The sequence below is a fragment of the Lutjanus erythropterus genome, chromosome 6 (genome assembly GCF_056507025.1).
Source record: "Lutjanus erythropterus isolate fLutEry1 chromosome 6, fLutEry1.hap2, whole genome shotgun sequence".
NCBI classification, from domain to species: Eukaryota; Metazoa; Chordata; class Actinopteri; order Lutjaniformes; family Lutjanidae; genus Lutjanus; species Lutjanus erythropterus.
In genome coordinates, this window is record NC_139322.1 from 9,248,711 (window position 1) to 9,269,300 (window position 20,590).

Consider the following 20,590-nt stretch of genomic DNA (forward strand, 5'->3'; position numbering starts at 1 on the left):
ACAAGGTGGCACACATCCGATAGCAACAAAGCAAGTTAGAAAAGGAATAAATTTCTGCCAGTGAACACTTAACATATAGATATGAGATAATAAAGTACTTAGAATCATGTTTTCGTGAGGTATCTATATAGAGCTGCAATACCTCATCACATTAAGACCAAAATGATTCAATTGAACATATATATATGTATGTATGTATGTATGTGTATATATATATATATATATATATGTATATGTATATGTATATACATATATATATTTAAATCAGTTAAACAACAAATTCATGAAAGGTTGAGTGTTATTTTCAGTATTAACAAGAATTGTTGCAGCCTGTTGATATCTCAAAAATCTTACTGATATTTTACATTTTGAGGCAATCAGTAGCAAGCCTCCTAAATGAACAACAATGGAAAGTGGTGCTCTAAAAAGTATAGTACAGCTCTGAACGGCTCTGAAATGAAAATGACACCCTGAACCCTGAACTCATCCATCTATGGTGCTTCTCATATGACATATATACATCATATGTTTTTTGTAAGTAAGTCCCCCACCTCTGGGAGCCAGTGTTCTGGGTTATTGTAGACATACCACGACATAGTAGGCTCCTGAATGTACCTAACACAATACAATACTGATCTGCTCACTGTACATTACCCCTCACTTAAAGGGATAGTTCACGGCATGAGGACTATCCATAAACTATCCCTTTAAATGTACTTTAAGTGTTACTACCCATATTTCAAACTTCAAACTTTTAAAATTGCAATCCTAGTAAATAATACCAATTTTTACTAAATGTAACTGTAATCTGATTCCATGTTTTTTTCTGTAACTGTAATGGAATAGCTACCTTTTTAAAAAAAAAAAAAAAAAATCCTGATTATGTAATTTGGTTACATGTAATCCATTACTCCCCAAGCCTGTACTTGACACACATTTACATGTCATGTCACGTCCTATGCTTATTTATTAAGTACTCTTTGCGTCTGTTAAATAAAACAAAACACTTTGAACATGAGGTGTCTTTCTTTTTCACACAGCTGGTTTGTGACTATACTAAACAGCTGTCCAGCGCTCTTTCAATTCCGCTTTTCAGTAGCCACGTAATTTAATATCGCTCCCTGTCAAACAGTTCAGTCAGCTCAACAAAGGAAGCGGCGCTCTGCGTTCCTCGCGCACGCACTCACCGTTGCGCACAATGGCAAAACTACGTGCGCGCTCCCGCTGTGTAGCGACAAGATGGCGGTCGCCGCCTCATCAGGTAAATGTTCTAGAGAAATAAATCACCACGAGAAGCGGTCGTTGAATAATCGGCTAAATTAAATTTCATGATGTAGCTGTCATGTTTCATAACGAGGTTGCGTATCTACAGACGGAACTGTTGTGTGAAAAGATAGAAGCTAACGCAGACATGGGGCTTTAACGCTAGGAAAGAATGAATCGGAAGCGATGCTATGAGCTACCGTTAAGCTAACGTGAGTTAAGTTAGATGGGAGGGTAACGGGATGCTGTATGGCTCGAATAAAGAAATGCATACCGTCTGTTAGCCGTGGAAGCGTTTTACACCAGTCGTGTTGTTAGCTGTCGCTTCTTAACGTAATTTTACTTGCTAATAATAGTGTCTAGCGCGGACCTTAGTGAATCAAAGCACCGTTAACTCTAACGAACAGCTAATGTAACGTTATTAGCGTATTTGCGACATAAAATTGTTAGCAGGCTCTAAAGACTGATGTCACAAACGGTTCACCAGTTATCAATGGACGCTGGTGCATTAACGTGCAGCCTTCTTGCATGGTTAATCTCAGACCGTCAACAATGACAGTGTGTTTTCTGAGACACCGAGTCGCAGCTAATGAAGAGAACATGAGTTTAAATTAAGGGCTCCGGAGATGAGCTGAGCTAAACTGCTGCACCAGCTGTCAGCGTGTCTCTGTTTGTTTGCATGGCTCAGTTGACGGTGCAGCACCACCACATCTCACTGCAGAGGCCAAATGATGCAGCATTGTCGAAGCCAGATGCTAAATGAGGGGACACGAAGGAACATCTATCATCAAAAGGATGATGAAAGCTGGTCAGCGGAGGTGTTTATTTTCCCGTCACGTTGGGTGTGTGTGTCTGAATGAGTCACACCTTTATAACTGCAAGTCATCGCTCTGTCTGAGGCTCTCGCACACTGAGACTGTAGTAAGCTCGGTGGTACCTGAGTATACTTAGTGTGTTGCAAGTGTGCATGTGTCAGCATAACAGTCTGGCCTTGGTGTGTCTCTCCACAAACAGGCGTTAAAGTTCCTCGCAATTTCCGGCTCCTGGAGGAGCTGGAGGAAGGTCAGAAAGGTGTGGGAGATGGAACAGTGAGCTGGGGTCTGGAGGATGATGATGACATGACCTTAACACGATGGAGGGGGGTGATCCTCGGCCCTCCAAGGGTGAGTGCAGCCCTGTGTTTTTTTAAAACACTTCAATAAGGTCGGGGCATTAAGCATTAAAATGTGAAGAGGTCAAAAGACTCATATAACCAAAAGTTGTCAGGTTTCTGTTAGTTTCACATGCAGGAGCTACGTGTGATGAAAAGACACAGAACCACTGACTTTTGCTCTATTTGTACACTGCAGTGAATGAATACATCAGCCAAGTAAACTAATGCTGCATTCACATGGATCCATGCAGATGGACGAAAGCAGGACAGTGAAATACAGCTGCAGCGACTTGATTAACAGTTAGACAATTAGTTGCCAACTATTTTGATCATCAATTAATATTTTCAGTCATTTCAAAAAAACATTTGCTGGTTCCAGCTTCATAAATGCAAGAACTTGTTGATTTTCTTCATCATTTATGATGGTAAATGAAGAGTCTTCAGATGTTGGACTGTTGGTTGGACAAAAGATGCAATGTGAAGATGTCACTTTGGACTCTGTGAAATTCTTATGACCATTTTTTGCAATCTCTTGAAATGTTATTGACCAGATGATTACTTTCTGAAAATAATCTGCAGATTAATCAGTAATGAATCTAAAAGTTAGTTGCAGCCTGGCGCTAAATTTAAGTGAAGTCAGCAGAGAAACCAAACAGAATAATATATTTTTTTAGTGTCATCCGTGACTAGAATAATTAGACAAAATAATACACAAAATAATTTTATATATCTTATTTCATCCCTTGTAAACAATATGACATCACCATAGCAACATACACAAGTCATTTTGCCATCCTGCCATTCCGTCAGACTGCTTGTTTGTTTTTTCTGTGCTGTCCAAAAGGTGTTGTCCGTCTGCCGTCCACCATCTGCCTGAATCTATGTGAATGCAAGAAAAATGTAAAGGCATTTGCAAAGGCTTTGGCGTATAATGAATCATGTTACATTATTTGTGAAAGTGTATTTTAGGCAGCAGCATAATAAAACTCCTTTGTGGTGATTAAATATCATAGAATGACAGAAAGCAACAGGCAGCACACCATTAAAGCTCCTCTCACTAATAAATCCTTTTCGAAAATCAAAGTTCTGAAAAATGTAAAAATGACCTTACTGTATGCTGGTAAGCTACTATTTCAAAATCTGTTTTTTTTTAGTTTGCTTGACTACCTTTGGGGGCTAGGTCCACCTCAGTATGCATCTGTAATGTACAACTATCAGACATCTCAGTGCCTCAAGGACCTTTACAGAGGACTGTGGACATAAATGTATGTGAGACCACAGTCACCTCTGCTGATTTGTGTTCTCCCAGAATTTAAACCAATACATTTACTACAGATAAAATGGCATGAAAATTTCATATTACTATTATTGTGACCAAAATTATCACGGTTATCAGTATTAGTGTGGTGGTGTTAAAATGTGCTGAAAATGTTTATTAATTACTGATACACAAACTGGATTTTTTAGGGAATTTTCCAATTTTAGGTGTCATACAAAGGCCTGGAGTCCTTCAGAGGCCTCCACTAATTCTTTACAGACATACTGTCTTTCTTCTTGACAGTAGATGCGGCTGTCTTCTCCTTTCAGATAAACAAGCGAACGACCTGATGGTGTTGTAACGACAGCTAAGGTCGGAGAGGTGTTTGTCTTGTCTCTCTGAAAGGAGCAGGTGTAACTCTTATCATGTCACTGACCCTGTGAAGAATGGGAGAAAAGGGTGCTAAGCTACGACGGAAATCACAAATTCACAGAGTTTTATATCGAACTCATCTCAATGACTTGAAATGGCATCATGTTCGTTGTGATGTCGTTGTTTCACTGATGCAAAACAAACCCACCTTGTGTGCTGGGCCCGTGTCTGGGAGACTGTTACTGACTTTGGTTGATGTTGAACAGTGTATTTACCATAGGTTTTTCAAAAGGGTGGTAATCAAACATGGTTTTTATGATAATTATAATTTGAAATGGTAGTACCAAGCATATAATTTGGAAAAGCATATAATTTAGGCTAGTTAATTTTTAAGTCATAACCAGAATTTGGGGTATTTTCTCCTATGGATGTTGTTGTTGAGCACGCTGAACACTTTGTGTTGTCTGTTGATGTTCACTGTGCTACTCACTGACCTCTCCCTTCTTCTCTCTTCTACAGACGAGCTATGAAAACAGGATGTACAATCTGAAGGTCGAATGTGGGCCAGAGTACCCAGAGTTACCACCGTATGTCAGATTTGTGACAAAGATAAACTTGAATGGCGTGCACACCTCCAGCGGTGTGGTATGTAAATCTTCTGAACCCATTGTTGTTTTGCTAGTTTGATTAACCAAATGTGTGGATGCATCAGCTGTCAGCAGTCTTTTGAAATAGATTGTAATGCTCTTGATCCTGTTTTCACCTCACTATTGAACACATTTAGAGAAAGGATTTGGCTCTTGTATATTTTTTTAATATCAGTTTGACCAAACCCAGAATAAATAGCTTATGTTGAAGAGGATTAACATTATACATTATTTACTATTATGTGTATAGCAAGTTCCTATTTTCAGTATGTACTTCAGTCATATGACAGCTAGTGCAACCATTGTTTAATTTTGACACAAGAGAGTAATACATTGTATGTGGTCCAATGATGTTGATAGATTTTCAATGCAGTGAAGGACCTACAGGTGGTCATTTGAGTGGGTCCCCAAGAAAATTTACTAAATAAAGTACAGCCATGCATGAAGGAGGCTTGTTGTCAATGACGTAGCTGAACGAAACAACCTAAACCAATTTCATATGACATCCTTTCCTAACTTTGATACAGACCAAGAACTTGTACCGGATCCACCTAAAGGAAGTGGTTTTAGATGGGTTCCACTACAACTGTGGTGTGTCTGTTGTTCTTAGTTTAGCAGCACAGAGAAGATGATGCAAGGCCAACATGATGACGTGCACTTTTTTCTTAACTTCTTTGTGAGAGGTTGAGCTCTCATCAGTTGTTTAAATGCAGTCAACGCCCAACCATTTATTGTTCTCTATTTTCCTAGTTGATGTTAGAATGGGCTGACTTACACAAAAGTAGATACGTGTAGATTTATGTTACCAAGGGGAAACTACAGAACTCTTTTAAAAAAATTGGGACATTTTGTTCATTTTGAAAAATTCAATAAATATATTCTTCAAAAAATAAGAGTAGATTTAAAAAAGCAGTCAGTCAGTTTGAGAATGAGAAAAATCCATCTCGGGTTTGGACTCAAAGAAAAGCTAGTGTGTAAACTCAAGAACATGAAGGAAATCCTGTGTGATCCCACCATGTCATAAAATATCTTAAAATCCAACACCAATTAAAACTCCCAATTTAAAATGTGATCCAGTATAAACTTTAAATCTACACTCGACGAGGTTCAAGTTAGCTGATAGCTGCTTTTTAAGATGGATTGACAAAAAAAAAAAAAAATCAAGTTCTTTACAGAAAGTTAAAGGACAGACTCAACTCAGTTTGATAATTCGACCAAAGGTTTTTCCTCAAAGGAGGAGAAATTAGAGCTTCTGCCGAGCCATCATTAGTATGTTTTTAGCAAGGTAGCAAACAGTGCAATGTTTTGTTATCTTTATATCTATCTAGTGAGCAAACACAGTAACTTTTTTGCCTTCACAAACAGTGCAACATTTACATTTTTTTAAATGTAGCAAACAATGCAATGTTTTAAACTTATTTTTAGGTAGTTACACTGCAACTTCTTTTTTAACTTTTTTTTTTTTAACAGCTTACAAAAAATCCAGTGTTTGTTTCTTTGTTTTTTTGTTCAGCTAGCAAACAGTGCAACTTTTGTCAAGGAATACAGAGCATCCAAAACTACTTACTAAGTCACAACAGCAATCAAATGAATTTTAGTTTGGGAAAGCAAGCATCTCCATATTGATTAACTCTAAACGCAGCAGAGCTCTGCCTAAATCTGCATTTACTTATTTTAAATGTAGTTTTCCTAAATTATTATTCAAACTAACCATAGATTAAATGAGTCTTTTGTTGGTGCAACCCAGTCTGTAAGTTAAAATAGGAGACAATTTTTGTGGACTAAATTGTCCTCAAAAGCAAACGTACATGTCAGGGTTTATGAGCTTTGTAGCGCGTAACATCACATCCATCCTTACTTGTTCTCTGTCCTGCAGGTCGACACGCATGCGGTGACTGCACTGGCCAAGTGGCAGAACTCCTACAGTATCCAGATGGTGCTGCTGGAGCTGCGACGGCTCATGACCTGCAAGGAGAACATGAAGCTTCCTCAGCCACCAGAGGGCCAGATCTACACCAACTGAGCCCCCCTGCTACTTTTGCCTCCATCTTTTTCTCCCCTTCCTCCCCCCAGTTCTTCTGTTTTGCTTTCATCCCTTTATCCTCCATTCTGTGCCATGTGACATTCCACCTCCTGCTGAAACCTTGGCTGAACACACACACCACACACACAAGTATACAATAACATATACATACATACACATACAGTAAATCTGAATACACACACAACAGAAGTCTTAGTATACTACAACAGATACATGCATACATGCACGCACACACACACACACACACACACACACACACACACACACTTATTGAGTGTTGATGAGAGTCATTCCAGGCACTGGCCCCTCCCCCTCCCTCTCCCATCACTGGAGCTCTGGGTGGACTCAGTCCACACCAGATCTGATCATTCGAATACTGTACATGTTACTAATCTTTTTTTATTATTATTTGTTAAAAAATGCAGATTGTACAATAACATAAATAATCTTATTGAGTGTACCACTTTGTGTGTTGCCTTTTTGTAACGTTGAAAACAGCCTCTTGACATAGCTGACTGAAACGTGTGGTTGCTGTTAGTTACAAGATCGTCTTCTTTCAAGGTGTACATATAATGCTCAACACCTAAAACACATTTAACTTGGCAAGTAATGTGAGGTCCTGTCATGTGGCCAGATGTCTGATGAAATATTTTCTTCAGTGTGTGTGTTGACATGGGCGTGCACATATTTTTTTTCCCCCAAGCAGTCCTGTAGTAAATGCATGGCTGCAGCTCAGCAGGTGGCCACCACACTCAAACATGGCTTTTTTTCCCCTTTATGTATAAAGTGAACATTGTGTACAGTATGTATACCACTATATCTGATCTTAGTATGCATAGTAGCATAGTATGCAAATCTACTGTTGGTCTGTAGAAGTTCCAGTTTCAACCATGCTTGAAAATAGAAGTGAAATCAGCTACCTCTTTTGGTCCTGTGTAACGTCAGAGGAGTCTGACTTGTGAAACTGTTTTTGCTACTTCATGTGACAGTTTTCTTTTACTTTTCTCCACTTCTTTCATAAATCTTAATTCATGCTTTTCATGCATTTGTGTCGTTGTAGATCACTGCATGTTAGTGCTCACCGGTTTCCGGTCATGACAGGTTACATTACAACAGTTGAGTTGTCTCCTGTGCAGTGTTTATTTGCATGACCTCTGTCCTTGAATGACCTGAGCAGATTCAGCAGAAGCATAATGCAGGCACTTTTACAGATTGTTTAAATGTATAGTTCAGCATTTTGGGAAATGTGTTTATTCACAGAGTTAAATGACAAGATAGAAATCACTATAATGTCTTTCAACAAATTATGAAGCTAAAGGCAGCATGTGGTTGGCTTAGCTTAGCTTAAAGACTGAAAATAAAATAAAGCTCTCTAATTAGCTTGTTCTAGGATGTTTAATGTGTCCACGGTGACTTGCCCAGCCAAGAAATAGATCATTATTGGAGTTAGATCCTCTCATAACTCTGTATTGAAGTGAATGGGCATACTTCCCAAAATGTTTAAGTGTTACTGTTGTGCTTTTTCTCCCAGTTAAGCACATACTGGCACAGTTTCTGCTGGTTGGTAACACACTTGAAACACACTTTGAAATTTTAGCCGTGAGGTTTGTGTACAAGATTACCACCTGAATATGATATTCAGTACCCCAACTTCAAAACCATTTTTACATTTTACATGAAGAAAGGTGTTATGTTATAAAAATACAGAATAATTTGGGGGGGGGGGCATATTTAGAGAATGAGATAAGAGGGTCAGAACTTTGAAAATGTATTTTAAATTTCACTATGTCTTAACTATTGTCGATAATCTTTTAAAAGCTTCAGTTTTAATAATTATGAGGCCTCCAGTGATGAGTGTCCTAAATATTTCAGCTTTTTAAATAAGGTTAGTGCAGTTAGATTAAGATCACTGTTCCCATGACTGTTATCAATGTCCCCCGACTTAATCATGTTCCTCTGTCTCAGTTGAAGCTGTTCGCAAATCAACTTAAAGGGATAGTTCACCCAAAAATGAAAATTCAGTCATTATCTACTAACCCTCATGCCAATTGAAGGTCGGGTTTAATTTTTTAGTCCACAAAACACCACTGGAGTGAATAGTGACCAGCTTTCAAATGGAAAAGACCAAATACTGCTTGTCTAGCATAATCCAAGTCTCCTGAAGCCCCGACATGCCAAGTTGACTTGTGGGAGATTCTGCAGCAGTATTTTGTGGACTAAAAAACAAAACCTGACCTTCAATTGGCATGAGATGAGTAGATAACGACTGAATTTTCATTTTTGGGTCAACTATTCCCTTTAAAGACACACTCTCAACTCAAATTCTCATCAAGTCCTGTGGACATCTTGCTTCTCAGTTTTCTGCTTTTTATTTGATGTTATTTCTAGCTGATCTATCCAACCTCAACAACTACAAACCAAACTGTAAATTATCCTCTACTGATCAAGAGACAGTGTCTTACTAGAAGCCCTGAGAAGTAGCCAACTTTCTGAAAAGTTTCTGTTGGGTTCTCAATAAAATCACAGGACTAAGACGGGACTTATTAGGGTGATGAATAGTCACTTTTTCAAAAAGTCAAGTTTGAACAAATTTTAACTAACACATAATATGTTTGCATTAATTAGAATGCAACCCATAAAGTGTAATGCAGCATAAAGACAGTATTCAGAGGAGGTTGTACAGTTGATGTCCTATGTTCTATAATAACCCTTAACCCTAACCCATTATGTGCTACAGAGCTGGGAAACATGGGACCCTGGTAGAGCACATACTGCATGTAGAACTGGGAAACACAGGATCTTTTTTCATGTTCCCATTATGTCCCATATAAATCTGGAGAACAAGTCCCTGGAAACAGGAATGATCCCATCTGGGACGAGTTACCTCCTACTTATAGAACAGAAGTTGTTTTGCTCATACACTCGTCACAAAGGATTGTGGGTCAGAACAGCCAGAAAAGCATGCTGGCTTGTGGCATACTATATACTGGGACATACTTAGTACTTTTTTTGGTAATACTAAATAGTATTGATTTTGGAACCCACAGCTTGTTTCATATCCCTTCTTTGTAAACTTTGGAGTGCCCCAGTGGTCCGTCCTGGGGCCAATCCTGTTCTCAGTGTACTGTCACATCATTCACAGGCATGACACTCCATTCTACATTTATGCAGATGATACACAAATGTATATACCAGTAAAGCCTGACAATCTCACCGGCATTTCCACCTTAAGTGACTGCTTAACAGACATAAGATTCGATGTGAGGAACAAATTTCCAACTTAACATCTACAAATCGAGTCATCACTTGGTCTCAAGCCTCCTGTCGGAGACTTTGTTATGTTTGAATTCAGGCTCAGCTTCTATGTATTAGCAAAGTAATCGAGTCTTACTTTTTTCCATTTGAGGAATATTACTAGAATTTGTTTTCCAGATACCAAATTCATCATACACATGCTCTTATAAACCATTCAATTACTAATTCAATTCACAGACTCCAGTCTTTATAAAATGCATCAGCCAGACGTCTAACACAGATCACCACGGACTTTTCTCGGCACAAAGTCACAAAAATTGTTACTTTTTGAGTCTTGACACAGCGACAAGGACAAGTGAGAGGTGGCAGAGGCGATGAATTGTGTTTTGTTTGCTTCCAGTGAGTCTTCTTCACCATAAAAGGACGGAGCTTTTTTTTCAGTCTCTACGGTGGACTGACCTGACAAGAATCTCAGACTTGCAAAATCGGTATCCTCTTTTATGTAAGTTGAAAACTCACTTTTATCATACAACTAAGACTTTCTTTTAATTATTTTTTATCAGGCAAACATCATGTTTATGAGGTTGTGTGTCTGTATGCCTTTGTGCATGTTCATGCATATACTGTGTATGTTTTATTTGTAGGGATTTATGTGTAGATATATGCATTTTTTGCATATCTATATGTCCTCACTTTATTGCCTTGTTCTTGATCTTCGTAAATAACTTCAGAATTTGATTTTGATAAGAGGCACATAAACATCAGTATTTATTGCAGTGATAAATGTCTCTGATGTGCTGACATTACAGCAAGAACACCTTCCTGTACACACGTGTAAGTCTTATTTAAGGTTTACTTAGACTTGTACAAGTCCACAGGCAAGAAAACTAGTCAGGCGGTATTAAAAAAAAACACAGGAGGGGAGGAAAAACCAAATGTTTATCTAAAACGCCTTGAGCCTCAAGCAAAATTAAAGTCAAAAGCTGAACTAAGAAGTTAATCTAGTTGTGAGGCAAGCACAAGAGCATGGAGACATTAATACCTGTCTGAACCAGATAATGAGCACAAAGAGCTCTAGATCATCATGCGAAGAAGGTTTGCAATCATGTTAGATTTTTATGACATTTCTACACAGCTGGAAAAGCACAGGTAATGCACTGATAACATTAATCTGTCTTTATATTAATCAGTTCAGCTCAGTTCACCCACTTAACAAGAGACAGATGTTGTGGGTTTTACATGTCGTTTTACTGAAAAGGAATGAAGAAGTGGCTACTTCCTTGGAATCATTTTGCAACCAACCCTCCCACTCACCGCCCAATCTACATATAAGTCTCTGGTTCCCAAAACCATCACAGGAGGGGCTTGATTCCAAGGGCTGCATGAATAGTCGGCCTACATGTATCTTAACATTTCACTCATTTCTGTGAATAAATCTAAATGAAACAGTTAATTTTAAGATTTAGATTATTTAAGACAGTGATTCACAAACGTTTCCATGCCAAGGCCTGAAGTTGACTGTTTTTTTAGCTTCTGCTGGGCACTTTCAAGTTTCAAGTGATGTAGTTTAGCTGGTTTTAAACACTCATTTGAGAGGGTCTCAAAGCAGACAACACATCTGTGACACTTCTTTTATGTGCAGCAGCAAATCCATAGTTTATGTGTACTGAATCATACTTGGGAGTTTTACTTGTCCAGGAGTTTTTTTTTTATTTTTTGCAGCTGAGATTTTAACTGGGCTGTTGGCAGTCCAGGTCAACATGGACATGGCAAATAAGACTTAATATGTTATGATAATTTGTATTTTATAAATATATCCGCAAGTGGCAGTGAACAGAGTCCAGGCAGACTTGTGAGTATTTGTATCCGCAGAGTCTGTAGATGATGACTCATTTTCAGGATGACTGGCCCAACAGTCAAATGGGATTTTGTTAAAAGTCGTAACAGTTGACATTTTTACAGCAGAGGACTGATTGAGAAAAGGTGCAGATGAACTGAGCAATTACAAAGAAATCTGAGTCTACAATGAGCCGTTTTCAAGATAACTGTGAAAACATAAACTTAAGTGTTACAGCATCACCTTGAGGTCAATGAGTGTCATATTTGTTGTTTCATCTTGTGGTTTTTGCTTTTAGAGGAGAAAAATGACAAAAAAAGAACAGAGAAAGAAACAATAATCAGAACAAAAACAACAGCAGTCTGCAGCCAGCAACACTGCTTGGACCCATAATAATACACATAATGATAATTCATTTTGCCTCTCTGGCAACCCCCTGGAGGCCCCTAAAATCACCAAGCAATCATGCCCACTCTTGCCAGTCAGTACTGAAAACAGATACGTAGCATTAACATTATCAAGTTACTTAAACATCGAGGAGAAGAAAAGACTGCGCTGAGCCAAGCTGAAGTCCTTTATCCGCTCGTAGCTCACATGCACTAGCAACATGCACAGTGCCCAGGCTGCCTGTCAAAACAAAGAACAGGGAGGCTTGGATTATATCACACACCGAGGAGTGTGATATATTTATATTTTCATTCATGTTAGCTGCTATATTCATGTTAAAAATCATATATATAGAACCTTTAACAAGAGGCAGAAGTTGTGGGCTTACATCCTACTCACTGCCCTATGTGTATGAATTATGTGCCATATTACACAAGCTGTATCATCCACCTGAGGCCAGCAGGGGGCGGTGCAGGTCCAGACAGCCAGAAACAACTACTGCAGCACATTCTGTTTTTTTTCTGGCTGACCACGCAAATGTAGGTGAGCAGAAATGTCAAGGGCACCTCGCAGTGGTTCAGCACTGACCTGACCTAATTAAAAGGTGTGTGCAATATAAAGACGGCTCAGTGGATAAAGACACCGGCCTCTGTTATCCAGTGGAGCTGATCATTGGCTGGAGTGGACTCTGACCTACCCAGCAGCCATGTGATTCCCATCAGTGTGTGTATGTAAGAACAGCCAAAGGAGGTCTGTCACTAACCTCTATGTAAGATGACAGGAAGTCGTTCTCAAGGCCTCCAGGGACTGAAGACACTTGTGAGTACATTTTCATGTCTAAAAAGCAGATTTTTTGCTTGCTGTGTCAGCTGTGTGCGTTTGGTAAACACTGTATTTTCTGTTCCTCTAAAACAAGAGAATCTGAACTAAGACCATGCTGTCTTTTCATTAGCCCCAGTAAAGGTGTACTAGTGTTTTTCTAAGAAACCTTTCTCGAACCAGCGTGGATTGTCATGTGAGTGTTTACACAGCTCATTTTCTGACGCATTTTATCCATCATCATGAGATCAGCATGGAAGTGACACACGTGCCAGCAGACAGAGCGCACAGGCCCATGTGGTTTGTTGGATTGTTCCACAACGTGTGAAAGGGATGTGAAAATTGCATCAGCTGCTTGAAACACAAGCAGTGTACTGTGTGTGTGAACTGAAATGACACTGATTTCACACCCGCTTTATCTATGGAAAAAGACATTTGCCCTCGACTCTCTTTGTTACATTAATGCACATTAGGTTGTTGACTGATAATGACTAATAAACTCAACTGGCCTCATCCAACATTTATCAGGTATCGGAGATCTTTGCTGCCTTTGCCAGCGACACCCTGGGGTGTTTTTTTGTCTACAGTGAAGGAATCACTGGAAAGTTCCTCCACAGTACTATTCTTAAAAGCAATTTTGAGACACTTGATCTTCCACTTTACGCTACCTTATATTCCAGCTTGACACCGTCTTACAGGAAAATATTTTTACACCACTACATTTATTTGACAGATAGTTACTACTTACTTTGAAGATTGCACGCAAAATGCTGAATATGATCATCTGTGTTGTAGTTAAGACACTTAAACTGAGGCCAAGTAACAACTTAGACCAGGTGTCAGTTTCATAGGGATAGACTTTGACTATGGCTTACATATAACAGATAGTCAGACTTCAGATGGACATCTAAATTCATCTGCTGCACAAAGCAGTCTAGTTTTTGACTATCTTAAGTAGGACTATGGCACAATGAATCTGAATTAAGACCTTTTTTTCAAAATTAAAAAATAAAACATGGCCGACTGCTCGACTTCAAATACCCCAGCAGAAAATATGTGTCTTTAAAGGAATTTAACAGTTGTAAGGACTTTTTACATGGAAAGTTTAGTGAAGAGTGTAACCATGCAAAAAAAACCCCATCTGATATGGAAAAAAATTGCTGCGACAGTAAACAGTGTTAATCTCACCATAGCAGTGTTAACAAACCACAACTTATGAGCCATGTTTTCCTCTTTTTGTTGGGTCCTAGTGATCAGTTTGTGATCGTTCCCATGGTAACATCAGCCTGGGGGTAAGGTGTCTAAATTTTTTTTTTTTAGTTAGTTTTTATTTTTGTGAAATGGTCTAACTTGCAATAGATTAATCTATGAGCAAAATTAAGACTAGTCAAACGCTGCAGACCAGTCTAAAATATCTAAACCAAGACTTTCAGGGGCTGAGACCAAGTCAAGACCAGAACCAGACCAGTGTGAGGCCCACACTGCATGAGTCTCGATAAAATGTAGAAACCAGAGCTATAGGAACTCCACATTCTTATAAAAACACCCACAGAAAATAAATAAAGATTCCTCTTCATTCACCTATTTTACTGTCATATATATATATATATATATATACTATATGTGTGTATGTTAACAAATAACAAATAAATAAATACACAGGCACTTTAATGATGTCCCCACAGTTGTGGTCTTGACCCCTCTACATGTACTGGCTTTGACAGTTTGAGTGAATAAAATCAGGGGAGTATCTTATCCAGGGTTTTTGTTCTCCTTTACTGTCCCTCGACTGCAGTTCAGGATGGAGGCACAGTCCAGGACAGCAAAAAGAGGGAACTTTACATTGACTGTAACTTTGTAAGATATTTACTTTATTTGACTAATTCAGACTGCCGAAGTCTCATATTAACGTGAGATAAATTAGGAATGAGTGTGGATTTTGTCCTTCATTTCTTATATTGAAGCTGAAGAAAATTATCATTTAATAGCCAGGAGGATGAATGATTAAGCAACGGTATCACTGTCACTCAGATAAATTAGTTTATGTGGGATAATAAAAGTCAATCAAGCTATTATTTTGAAAGAGAAGTTTATCTCTGATAACAGTAATATGATGCATTGCTAAAGATTGAAAAACTATGAAGTAGTTAAAGTTAGCTTTACCTCCACCAGCTGTTGCTCAGACATGAATGCAAATATAACAGTAATTAATCAATATGATATTTGATAATGTAACATCACATGGGGCATTTTTCCTGCATAATGTGAACTTTTACGTTTGTTAAAATACTACATTTTTCCTATAGCACTTTTGCTTAAACTCTGTAGGATTATTTAATCGTTCTCAATCATCAGCCACGACCCACCAGAAGCGTGATGGCAACTGCATCCGCAAAAAAACCCCGCCCTCTGCCCGTACCCTCTTATGCTCAGCGCTCAGGACGCTTTACCAACCCAAAAAGTCTGTATTTGACTCAAACATTTGAAAACAGAAGCTGACAAACTGTTTTTATGCTACCTTTGAGTTAGAATTTAAAAACAGGATTTTTACTTGCAACTGAATATTTTTAGATTGTTGTACCGGTGCTTTCAAAGAGGATATGAGTACTTCCTCCACCACTGGTTCTGAGCACAAGTTTTAATAACTGACTCTATCTGATTCATGTGATCTGAGAAAGAGGAATTATTGAATCAACAGACCAAAATTCTGTGTCTTTCCAACATCCATGACAACACCATCAGATAAAGATTTGGAATAACTGTACCATCTTATTGATTAGCTGATCATAGGTGACTTCAATTAATGCTAATTAACTCTTTTAATAAAAATATAACTTAACTCTGTCTTATTTTGGAACAATGTATATGGCCAAGTTTAACGTTTGTGACTTTTTGGTCCAGGTGTGACACACAGCAGCAGTGGAACCATTTGGGGAGACGCTTTCTTCTTCATCTTCTTCTTTAGACTGATCAGATTGCAGTATGGCTCTGCTCGTCCACGTGCTGGCCTGTGCTTTCGGCCTGGGCTCTTGGGTGGCGGTGAACGGTCTGTGGGTGGAGCTGCCACTAATCGTCAACACTCTCCCGGAGGGCTGGGAACTCCCATCTTATCTGACAGTCATCATCCAGCTGGCCAACCTAGGTCCTCTGCTGGTCACCCTCATGCACAAACTGTGCCCGGGCCGCCTTAAAGAGCAAATTGTCATTTACTCCATCCTCTCCATCGGCATCCTCTCCTGCATCCTGCTCGCCTTCTTCTGGGACAAGACGACAATAGTGGCCGGGGCGTCGCACAGCACTGCCTTCTTCATCATCACCTTCTTCCTCTCTCTGGTGGACTGCACCTCCTCAGTTACTTTCCTGCCTTTCATGATGCAGCTTCCAGCAAAATACATCACCACGTACTTCATTGGAGAAGGGCTGAGTGGGTTCATTCCTGGCGTGGTCGCTCTAGCACAAGGTGTGGGCATGGCCAAATGTGTGAACTCCTCCGAGACCGCAGGAAACCACACAGGCTCGGACGTGTGGTCACTAAAAACAATTTATCTTCCTCCCAACTTCTCCACAGAGGTGTTTTTCTTCTTCCTCGCAGCCATGATGTGCATCAGCCTGGCTGCTTTCGTTGCGCTCAACAGGCTTCCTCGGACATATGAGCTGTCCACAGAAAACCTTGTGCCGGACACCGCGGCATCTGTCAGCTCTGGCCTGGACAACCCCGGAGCAGAGACTGATGGAGAGGCTGTGAAATGCCAGGGTGAGAGGGCAGCACAGAGCAGGCCTCCGCTGGCAGGCCCAAAACACACCGTGTACCAGCTGACCTTCATCTACTTTATGGTGGTGTGGGTTAATGCTGCAACCAATGGCCTGCTGCCCTCCGTGCAGACGTACTCCTGTATGCCCTACGGGAACCTGGCCTATCACCTCTCTGCTGCTCTGTCCTCAGTGGCCAACCCAGTGGCCTGTACCATCTCAATGTTCTTCCAAAACAGGTACAAACTGTGGCTGGATAGATTTAAATTTTACATGAAAGGATGGGCACACAATAGTCAGGAGCACATATGAAACAAGTTGTACTTCCTTAAATAAGTTCTACTGTTCATACTGGCCACCGAGAAAGCCCCTCTTAATGCTTTTCCAAAGCGACGACCGATGAAAGAGACTGTGTCAAGCAACAGAAGCTAGTGGAACAAAGGCTAGACAGGAAGTGACATCATGACTTCAGCTCTCTATATGTAAGAATTTAGCAGTTTGAGTGAATGAAATCAGGTGAGTGTCTGTCACTTCACTGCAGCTCAGGAAGGACGCAGAGAGTAAGAGGAGGGAACTACACACCGATAAGACTGTCACTTAGTAAGATATTCATTTTCTTTGTCTAATTCAGACTACTGAAGTCTTAAATTAACTTCAGGTAAACTGGAATGTATTTTGACAGGGTGGGGAGTGTGGGTACTGTCTCCCATGACACTGTAGCTCTTTAGAAATTTATTTAATGGCCTGGAGGAGGAATGATTACAACAAGCAGAACTTTATTTCAGTGTTCATATGGTCACCTAAGACAGACTTGAAAAACTGTGAACCTGTCCTTTAACTATATCACTCAGATAAATGAGCTTATGTGGGATAATAAAAGTCAGACTACCAACTTGAAAGAGAGGCTGTCTTTTATCTTTAATTGGATTCTTAGAAATATATAAACTGTAGCTGTTAACACACCTCTTTGTGTTAAGGTCACTGGTCTTTCTTGGCGTGCTGATGGCGCTGGGGACAGGATTTGGCAGTTATAACATGGCCATGGCAGCCCTGAGTCCATGTCCATTGCTTCAAGGATCTGTGGTGGGACAAATGCTCATTGTAAGTGAAACACGTAAGAGACCATGACATGTAAGAGACTTAAGAAACCAGCAGAAACAACAGAAAACATTCCTCAGCTGCTTTATCAGGGAAATGCATGTGGCAAAGTTCAACTCCTTTACAAAAGTATTGAGCAACCCTGCTGTGTGCTCTCATAACACTGAGTGTAGCTGAGGTATCAAAAAATCATGATGCATAAAATCCAAATTAGTTTTCCAAACACAAATGTTAAACATTTCCCAGATTATCATTCGAATTAAGTGCTGTGTCCACTTTGTTCTTCTGCCCTCACAGGTGCTCTCGTGGCTTTTCTTCACCGGGACGCTGACTTATGTCAAAGTCATGGTGGGTGTCATCCTGAGAGACCGGAGTCACAACGCGCTTGTCTGGTGTGGAGCAGCAGCACAGATGGGCTCGCTAGTCGGCTCGGTCACCATGTTCCCGCTGGTTAATATCTACAAACTGTTTAAGTCTGGGGACTTTTGCAACACAAAATGTCCTTTATGACAGTCGATCTGAGATCTGAGGAAGCTGGAGCTCCTCAGTTAAAGGAATCATTCAACATTCTGGGAAATATGAGTCAGATGAAAAGATAAACACCAGTAGTCCCCGCCCCACTGCACTGTGATTATTGGCTAATACTCATGTCCTAATGACGTTGTGGTGGATGAAGGGATCAAACACAAGACTTTCACCCAGGAAACTGGGATACATGTCCTGTGTCAAACCAAAAGTGCCTGTTTACTTTTTATTTTTAGACTTATTACACTTATTACTTTGAATTTTGCAATTATCTCCAGTTTTCAGTTTCCTTTTGGTTAGCTTTGGGCACCAAAACTGTTTGAGTGGGTTTACAAAAAGATCAAGGTTTGCTTTGAAATAGTGGGTAGGAGGCAACGAGTACTAGCCAATCAAAGCGCAGTAGGGTGGGACTAGGTGAAACAGTCTTTGGGGGAAAAAAAAAACCTGTAAGGTGTTAAATGTGGGAGTCAATTAGCTTAGCTCAGCCCAGAGTCTGGGGGCAGGGGAAAACTGCTAGCCTAGCTGTCCGCAGGTAAAAAAAAATCTGCCTCATCACACCTGTGGTTTTGTGCTCATCCATTTCTTGGTGGACAGCATGGCTGAAATGACATTTTTACATTTTGATTTTTATACAGATCACACAAACAAAATAAAACATGTTAATTGGCAGATTTTTGTTTACTTTGGACAAAGCATGCTGTTTCTCCCTGTTTCCAGTCTTTCTGCTAAGCTAGCTGGCTGCTTGCTCTAGCTTCATATTCAACCCACAGACATGAGTGTTAATGTTGTCAATGAGTGTCAATCTTCTCTTCTAACTCTGGCCAAGGAAGTGAGTAAGTGTATTTTCCAAAATGTAGAACTATTCCTCTTAGATTCTTCTGTAGGACTGAGAGTCTGCCATCCTTTAGCATTTTTGTTAAAATGATATTTTCCTTTTTTTTTTCCTTTGCAGCTTTGTGATTTTATCATGTTTGCACTTATCTTTATCAGTGTTTATGCCAAAGTCGTTTAATATACTATGATGGTAAAAGCCATTTACTTGTTTGACTATTAAATGTAAGAAGTTCAACACTGGGATTCAGCTCTTTTCTTCATTCTCATACAGTTTCTTGCCCACTAGATGGCGCAAGCACACCTCTATATATTAAAACCTGCCATTCAACATTCTGCAGGCGCCCAGTGGCCACAAATCCTGGCCCATGAAATACATTTTCACTGTGTAAATGAAAAAATAAAGGAGATAAATTTGATTTTGCACATGCTGACATTTATACACCTATTATATGGGATGTTTCCATTTAAATTTAAAACATGCATGTATAAAATGAAAAGCTAATAAAAAAAGAGGGTGTTGATGCATTTTATTGCAGTTAATATGACAGAGAGACAGTCAGGACACAGAAAGCCACAGTATTATCCTATCAGCTCCAGTTCAGAAACAATCAGTGGGATGTAATGATGTCTAGGTGGTGTGAAAAATAGTTTCATATAACACACTTTGTAACGTGGGTTTAGAAAAGTGCTCCATAAATAAAGATTATTGTTCTTATTATACAGAAAGTAAGGAACATAATTTCTGCAGTAAATATTAACTCTGTAATGCTCGAATGGCTCAGTTCATGTTGAACTTGAGGCGCTTGCACTTGAGTATTTTCATTTTTACGTGACACTTCTACTCTGCGACATTTCAGGGGGAAATATTTTACGTATTGCTCCACTACATTTAATTGACAAGTGTAGTTATTAGTTACTTTACAGATTAAATTTTACATAGGAAAAAAAGCTGATCTTATAAAATATAACACACATTAAAGTCAAACTTTGATTTCCGATCATTCGGCTTGTGATTGCCTACAAACGGTGTCTGGTTTGGGCCCTTTGCCATGTTTCAGTTGTCTATGAGCTGTTGATAACACCTAAATAAATGTATCCTCTAAACATGTCACATGATTTCATTTGAATAAATTTTCAAGTCCCAAAGAAGTAAAATTATACCCCCCCCCCCAAAAAAAAAAAAAAGAAAATCAACAACAAAAATAGCAAAAATGAGAAACAAAAGGTGACATTTTTCTGCAGAACAATTATTTTTTACCTTAAATATATTTTGGTGATAGTACTTGGCTAATTCTGACTGCGGGACCTTTAATGGAGCAAATTTATATTGTTTCATTGGTATTTGACT

General features: G+C 39.3%; 2 protein-coding genes and 1 long non-coding RNA gene across 3 annotated transcripts in view; 2 read left to right on the forward strand and 1 right to left on the reverse strand.

The window, feature by feature from the left end:
- The first annotated feature begins 1,162 nt into the window (after nucleotides 1–1,162).
- On the forward strand, nucleotides 1,163–7,197 carry LOC146324836 (ubiquitin-conjugating enzyme E2 variant 1-like). The gene is made up of 4 exons (XM_084720454.1): nucleotides 1,163–1,261; nucleotides 2,278–2,426; nucleotides 4,566–4,691; nucleotides 6,570–7,197. Exons 1-4 carry the CDS (start codon nucleotides 1,240–1,242, stop codon nucleotides 6,714–6,716), a joined length of 444 nt encoding a protein of 147 aa, XP_084576580.1. The 5' UTR covers nucleotides 1,163–1,239; the 3' UTR covers nucleotides 6,717–7,197.
- Nucleotides 7,198–12,814: 5,617 nt separating this feature from the next.
- On the forward strand, nucleotides 12,815–18,619 carry slc52a3-1 (solute carrier family 52 member 3-1). The gene is made up of 4 exons (XM_084720457.1): nucleotides 12,815–13,035; nucleotides 15,937–17,024; nucleotides 17,763–17,886; nucleotides 18,181–18,619. Exons 2-4 carry the CDS (start codon nucleotides 16,018–16,020, stop codon nucleotides 18,391–18,393), a joined length of 1,344 nt encoding a protein of 447 aa, XP_084576583.1. The 5' UTR covers nucleotides 12,815–13,035; nucleotides 15,937–16,017; the 3' UTR covers nucleotides 18,394–18,619.
- LOC146324838 (uncharacterized) overlaps nucleotides 17,729–20,590 on the reverse strand; it is a 64,530-nt gene continuing 61,668 nt past the window's right edge. Inside the window, exon 3 of the long non-coding RNA XR_014770690.1 lies at nucleotides 17,729–17,863. This is a non-coding gene — a long non-coding RNA (uncharacterized LOC146324838). The remainder of the gene's footprint in view (nucleotides 17,864–20,590) is intronic.